At 41.4% G+C, this 8,001-nt stretch overlaps 1 protein-coding gene across 1 annotated transcript in view; it reads left to right on the top strand.

Annotated features, from left to right (window-relative positions):
• Positions 1 to 207: 207 nt before the first annotated feature.
• Positions 208 to 8,001, top strand: part of LOC133125084 (receptor activity-modifying protein 1-like) — a 45,644-nt gene continuing 37,850 nt past the window's right edge. The window contains exon 1 of the mRNA XM_061236801.1: positions 208 to 791. Coding sequence (XP_061092785.1) covers positions 734 to 791 — 58 coding nt within the window. The 5' untranslated portion in view covers positions 208 to 733. The remainder of the gene's footprint in view (positions 792 to 8,001) is intronic.

Raw genomic sequence — 8,001 nt, 5'->3', positions numbered from 1 at the left:
ACTAATCGCCCTACGCGCTGTTTTTGTAGTAGCTCGAATAGATGGTCAGCGGAATCTTTTTGGATTCGTTTCGCTGGAACGGGTATATTTATTTTCGCTCTTTGCCTGCGACAATGTTGTCAGCTACTGGTCCCTCCCCCAGTGACAGTCGCCCCCGTCGGGATAGTTTGACTCTGATCCAGCAGCCCGTTCAGTCGGTCCTGGTAGTATACTATCAGAAGGACGCTCGTTCGCGTCGCTGTAGTCCTTAATTCTCTCTCGGGTTCGTGCGCTGACTATACACCGTTTCTTTTGCGCGCACTTTCGCTAAAGTTACCTTTTGTTATTACCGACCGTCTTGCGCAGCTGTTTTGGATTTGTGTCACCCAGTGTGAGAGCAATATTGGAAATAAACGCCAGTTGGATCACCTTAAAAGAAGAAACTGGTACTATTATTTATGAAGCGCAACGGGCGAACTGCACTGTGTACTTCCTCGGCGGGGGTTTACGCAAGGTGAAATGAACTGTCAGGGAACTCGCGATCCTTCAGTCTTTATAGAGGGAAAGCAGTGAAGACGATTTTATGTTTGCTTTTTGTCCCTATGGTACCTGGCCAGTGTAGAAAAGGACAATTTCTATTTTCAGATCGGATACACCGTACATCGAATGGGATTTTGGTTTTGCGCTTTCTGCGATAAGCGATCCATTCAACTCTTTTAAACTTTTGTCATTGAACATTCCTCTTGCGAAGACGATGGGGCTTGATTGCACGTCAGTGACGTCGAGACATGTGCTTTTTTGGTTTGTCATAGGTAAGTTTCCCAACCAAAAGGTACGAGTCCTTTCACTTGCAGACGGATGACAGTGCGCTTAAAAACCCGCATTCATTTCCTTGTTTACAAGTCCCAAATTTAACAGCTACGCGAGCAAGCGAGGGAAGCGCTGGGGTTCCTTGGATTGTGCCTATTTGCTCCTGCTGATCGAATAACATGTACAGTATAGCCTATTATTAATCTTTTTCATGCCTCGTAATGCCAACGAAGCAGCGTCCATGTTAATAATGCGGTCCAAACGGGGAAATACGTTTACTACTCTCTCGCCGTGCCGGTGTATGCTAAGGAGGGTCCCCCTCCGTTTTGATATGCAAGAGCGGCAAATATAATCGCACGAGAAGGATCAGGATGATGATGATGATGATTGTTATTATTATTATTATTATTATTATTATTATTATTATTATTATTATAGCTCTGAAAGGTATCAAACCCTGGTCGCATTATTCACATATCGGTCACATTTAGACATCGTAAAGCACTTGGTTGACGGTAGTAATTTAAAATGTGCTTTATAAGTAAATATGACTTGACTTGACTTGACATTTAATGTATACACCTTTTTGTTTCCGAAATATAATATATTTAGAATCTAATTCAGAAAGAATGGGAAACGGCCGTTTCTATTTTTTCCTACTTAGTTATTAACTTTTTTTGGTTCGATAAATGTGAAATCCTTTTTGTAGCAACCGTGATTAAATGTCAGGAATGTAATTTGTATACAAATATGCACCACTCCAGATGAAACAACCGTGTAGACCACACACACACACACACACACACACACACACACACACACACACACACACGCACACACAGTTAGCTTAACTAACTTCAGAATAGAGTGACGATGCCTCGATGTCTTACGTGGGTCGAAGCTGAAGCTGAATTGATGGTAAAGTTTCAGAAAAATAAAATCCGGTGTTTGCCGTTGCCTCAGTCCCGATTTGTGTCGGCGAATTCGCCGAATAACGATTCAGCATCGTTTGGAAGTAGTCTATTTTATATTAAATATTAGTGGTAATTGATAATAGTTCCCTAATAGCAGAGTTTAGCGGAAGATAAAATGTCAAAAACCATATGTTTATAGGATATTGCTGACGTAATTTTAAACGTCAAGATAATGGCGTCTAATGTAAACGATGCCATTTCAAAGAAATGCAGTATCATTTAAATAAATTATTATCTACGCCATAGAGGAAAATTCTTGCCCGGAACTCTTGAACTCGACTCTCCCACCCACACGCACAATCTGTACTAACACAAACCCGTGTTAGCAGCCCGATCTAAAATCAAAAGCCGAAGTGATGTAATGTGCAGAAGGCGGCACATACAGTATGTTACAGAATTACTGCACCAAGTGCTAAACCCGGGGTGTCAATAATTATGATTGTGGTGAAATCATTAAAAAAAAAATTAATTAATTAATGTTTGATTTGTTCCATTGAAACATTAATAAAGCTCAGTGGTTTTTCACATGTTGGCATTTTGTGCATTGGCAGTCAGGGGTGCCAATAATTCTGGAGCCACTGTAGTTACGGAATATGCTTATATAAAAATAAATAATAAAGAGTGAAAATGTCTGCTCAAAGATCAGATCATTGACAATTTAACCGTTGAACAAACCAGGAGCTGACAGAACCGAGAGACAGAGGAGGAGGGAGGGAGAGAGAGAGGGAGGGAGGGAGAGAGAGAGATTAAACTGTCTTGACACATCTTAAATAGGCTGTGCTCTTTAGTTTTAATAACATTGATTCTGTTCTCTGAGTGTAGTTGTTACCCCCTCGAGGACTATGTGCATAAGAAAAGGACCAGCAGGTTAAGGAAGTCGCCATTTAACAGTGACATTTGTCTATTTCTTGTTACTACACTCTTGTTATAACAAGATATATGTTCTCAATTCTGGACCATGTGACAGAGCAGAACAGACTCAATGACTCTCAGATCTCACCTGCAGTGCACAGACTGAACAATCCATCTAAACCAAACATGTTTTAGTGTACTTGGTTTACCGCATTTGTTTAGTTTGGAAGGCTTCAGTTTACTTACAACATTAATATGTTTACTAGTTTTCCTCTCTGTGGAAACATGCAGGTGCACACAGAGACCTACACCCCCAGCCCACACACACACATACACATGCAAACCTCCTGTAATCATTTAAAAACTATATATATACAAATGACAGTTAGAGAAGAAAAATAAAGGCAATAAAATAATTTTGTTTTACCTTGTGAAAATGTAATAAAATACATACAATAAATGAAGTGTCTGAACTCAGCCATACATTAATGGTTTATTATCCTTTAGTACATGTAGCTCACCAATCAATAATACAGTAAAACATAATATTGGGCCTAAGCCACTCATCTACTTTACAGGAAAAGATTCAATGCTGTTATCCTTGCCAGAGGTGGAAGCACCTAGTACTGAACCTGGGGTGCCAATCATTTTGGTTCGTTCCATTGAAACATTAGTAATGTTTATCTGTAATCATAATGTTATTATTATTATTATTATTATTATTATTATTATTATTTTTTGTGCATTGCCAGTCATGGGTGCCAATAATTCTGGAGCCCACTGTATATGTAATTATGCTTATGGGTATAGCTGGCATGCAGGAGCTGCAGATTGTACTGAATGTAGGCGTACAGGATGGGGCAAGATGGCTGAATCTCTGTTGACTGACTATAGCACATGCAGCAATATTACAGTGTAATAATACAGTGTAACTGAATGGGAATTTCGCGACGCGTAGCGTTCATTGCGAGTGTGTGCCTACCAGCGCAGATGTTGCATGGGTGTTCCCGTGTGTCTGTGTGACCTCAGCATGCACACTGTATATGTAGAAACATTGGCATCGACTGGAGGAGGAACCATTAATTCTTTCCACATACTTTGAGTGACATCTACCTCTACTGTATGCAGACAAACAAATGCTTGTGTGGCAGGTTCATTATGTGTGTGTGTCTAAAATGAGTAAGTGTGCTCCACTTGCAAATGGCTTTAGCTTAATTACAGCACATTCATTTGTTTACAAGTTCACCTCTCTCTGGAAGCATGAACACACACACACACACTCATCCATGCACACACACACACACACACACACACACACACACACACACACACACACACACACACACACACACATTTAAAAAATGTTTTACAACATTTGTTTAGTTTGGAAGGCTTTAGTTTAATTATAGCATTAATAGGTTTACAAGTTCAGCTCTCGATGGAAACACGCACACACGCACACTTACACGCACATGCACGTGCACACACACACACACACTCATACGCGCACACACACACGCATACACTTTGCTTCTCTGTCACATTCTAAGATTAGAACACTACGACTGAGGCACAGAAGATTTCGTACATTTAAGCAAAAATGTACAAAAGAAGAAACACTCTCGTGTCTGACGACAACCACTGAAGGAGATGATGGAGCTTGCCCATGTCGGGGAAAGATTCTGGGACAGCAGCTAGGGACACCTGTTGGCCCGTTTACATTTTTCCACTCCGTGGCCTGCATTGCGCTGCTGCTGCTGCAGCAGAGACCCTAATTAAACATTTATTCTAAGCCGAGGAATGCGGCTCCTGAATAATCAGTGTCTGTGGGGGAGGGGAGGTTAGAGGTGGAGGAAAAGTACGCGTCGACGAGTCCCGTCCCGATGTCTAAAACTAGAGGAACAGAACTTCCCCTCTCTGCCCGTCTCTCTGTGTCCCCAGCGTCATCAAAGTTCTCCGACAGCGGGGGCTGCATCTGGCACATTCCGCTTCAGTCAGTTTGTCACGGTGACAGCGGGCAGGCTCCTTGCAGCCGCTTGAGCGTGATTACCAAAAGCGACGCGGTACGAATGGATTCCAAGCCGTGCACTGCCATTTCGTCGAAGTGCGCACTTAATCCGCTGATTTCCATTACATTACATTACATTACATTATTGGCATTTGGCAGACGCTCTTATCCAGAGCGACGTACAGTTGATTAGACTAAGCAGGAGACAATCCTCCCCTGGAGCAATGCAGGGTTAAGGGCCTTGCTCAAGGGCCCAACGGCTGTGCGGATCTTATTGTGGCCACACCGGGATTAGAACCACCGACCTTGTGTCTCCCAGTCATTTACCTTAACCGCTACGCTACTGGCTGCCCCTGTCCATGTCTTAATTCCCGGTGAGGTCAAACGGTCTGAGTGGTCCTCATGGAAGATCGTGTAGGGCTGCTGCAGCATATCCCAGCATGCACTGGGGAAAGAGGCAGGAACACACCGGGCACAGGTTGCCAATCCATTGCCATGCAAGCGATGGGTCTTACGGTGATATTGCTGCCAAGTGTAGGTTGTAGGTGATACCGATAATTACTAGAGAAAAAAAGAGCTTTTGCTGTATGGTATCACCGATTAAAAGCACAATAGGTGATTTCGGACTTCAGACGGTCAAGAGAGGAATTGCAGTAAAAAACACGCTCAAACCACAACTCTGTTTATCCCACCTCATCTCTGTGAACGCGCTGACATTGAAACGCCATTGGCTGTGGCAATTAGAACCAAATTATTGTCCAGCTATATGATATTTTGGTACCGGCCTGTCAGGTGCATATTTTGACACCCGAATTTAAGGACTATAAACACAGGCAGAGGGTGAGTCAACATGTCAGTGAGCCTTTTTCAACGATAGGAAGGGATTTACAATGGTCTTGTAACAATGTTTTAACACAAAATTCTTACCTATTGTACCTTTAACAGGCGTTGTGAGTGTGTGTTTTTTGAACCGGTGTGACCAATGAAACGGTCACACTTTGTCTCGGGGGAGTTAAGTTACTTCAGAAGTGAGGATTCAGTGCTTGACTGCTGCATAGTTAGCATTTCCATGCCAAATAGAAACTGTGGCAGAATTAGTTTCCACAGGCAGTGCCAATGCTTCAAAATTCATGTGTGTTTTTTTTGTGTTTTTTTTTTGCTGATAACAGTAATCATTTTGTGTGCCGTCACTCGAAAGTATTGATTGGTTCAATCGCACCAAAAAATGATTTGTAAGTATTTGAATCCAAAACGATGACTTATTTGACCCAGGTCTGCAGGGAAACCGGTCCCTGGCATGAGATTTTAGACAGACGCGGAAATAGAAAAATGCAGAACTGATGCTCTGGTGCTGTATGCGCCTTCCATGTTTTGTGGGGAAAAATAAAAAATAAAAAATAACGGAGCTGGCTCAAAGCGAACTATAGCGACTCCAGGATAATTAGTGCTAATCGCCCGAGTCCTCACGGCAATATAAAGCAGGTGTAAGGTCTGCAGGTGGTACAACCCCTGGCAAAAATGATGGAATCAGCACACTTATTGGATGTTGATCCAGCTTTTTTACTTCATAGCAAATAGTCTAATCACAGATCTGACACAAAACTATTTTTGTTGAACATTCTGAACATGCTGAACATTCTGGCTTGGTGAATCATAGCCCAAATAAATGAAATGCATTTATTTTAATTAATAGGGTATTTCTTTCCAGATCAAGTAGAGGAAAAAAAAAAATGGAATCACTCAATGTTGAGGAAAGAAATATGGAATCCTCAACAACAACAAAAAATCACAATTAGTACTTTGTTGCTCTTCCTCCGGCTTTTATGACAGCCCGAATTCTTCGAGGCATGGACTGCACTAATAAAAAACAATATTCTCCATCAAGCCGGTTCCAACTTTCTCGAATAACGGTTGACAGATTAGCTTTGCAGGATGATGCCTTGTCATGGACCTATATCCACTATAAATTTTCAATCGGATTAAGATCCAGACTGTTTGCTGGCCATGTCATTGAGTCGATATGCCTTCCCTGAAGAAAAGCTTTAGCACTCTTTTCTCTGTGGCAAGATGCATTGTCATCCTGAAAAAATGATTTCCTCATCCCCAAACCTATTTTCTATCGATGGAGTGAGAAAAGTGTCCAAAATTGCAATGTACACCTGTGCATTGGTAATGATTGCAATCTCCCCTGGTCCTTTACCTGACATACAACCCCATATCAGAAATGACTGGGGAAATTTACTTGTTTTTTGTCTCTGTATGTTTCTTTGGAACGGCACCAGACAAACGTTCCAGCATCATTGCCTTGGCCAATGCAATCATCACTGAATATCACTTTCATCCAATCATCCACACATCCCATTTCTTCCCTTTAGTCCACTACAACCTCGTTTTCTTCTGTTCAGGTGTTAGTGCTGGTTTTTGTTTACTTGCATGTTTTCCTTTTACAACCTTCCAATTTTGTTTATACTTGCACCAAATTTTAGACACAGCTGACTTGGAACAAACAACATCTTTTGCCACATTCTGTGCTGGATTTTCTTCTTGAGAGAGTTTCATAATCCTTTCCATTCTTTCAATGCAATCTCTTCTTGGAGCCATGTTTCCCTTCAATTAGCCAAGTCCAACAGCTCCTTAAGGTCTGCAAACACTCCCTTTTAACTGCAGACTCATTTGCATATTCAGACTTGTGCTTGGGCATTTGTTTTAGAAATACAAATTACAAAGTGATTCCATAATTTTCTCCTCAATATTGGGTGATTCCATCATTTTTTTCCTCTACTTGATCTGGAAAAAAGTATGTCATTGATTAAAATATTTGGATCTAATTTGTTTGAGGTATGTTTCATGAAGCCAGAATGTTAGTGAAGCCAAACATTAGTGTTGTGGCAGATGTCGTTTGTCGTTTGTCTATTTGCTATGAAGTGAAAAAGCCGGATGACCATCCTCTAAGTTGTGCTGATTCCATCATTTTTGCCAGAGGTTGTAAATATTTTGGGGGCGTGCCCCTAAGCCGTACAGCTGGAGAGGAGAGGTCATGGTTACAGGCAGGGAGTACAGGTCAGCTGGAGGAATGAATTCATTAGCAGTCTGCACTCGCTAATTCATTATATTATATTGTAATTATCGCAGTTATTTATACTTATTTTACTATCCTTAGTGTTATAGTTGCCAAAACTGCTGCTTGCTGCTGCTTCTTGGTCAGTTTGTTATCGGATTAATCTACAAGGGTTAAAGTTTTTATCTACTTGTGTGAGGTCTGCTCTAGCACTCGGAACCGTCCTTCCCTCTGGTTATGGGTATGCACTTTATAATACGTTGCTCTGGATAAGAGCGTCTGCCAAATGCCTGTAATGTAATGTAATGTAAATTATAAAT

This window comes from Conger conger, chromosome 3 (genome assembly GCF_963514075.1).
Source record: "Conger conger chromosome 3, fConCon1.1, whole genome shotgun sequence".
In the NCBI taxonomy this organism is placed as follows: Eukaryota; Metazoa; Chordata; class Actinopteri; order Anguilliformes; family Congridae; genus Conger; species Conger conger.
Note: the sequence above shows the minus strand (reverse complement) of the source record. Positions and strands in the feature narration are given on the sequence as shown.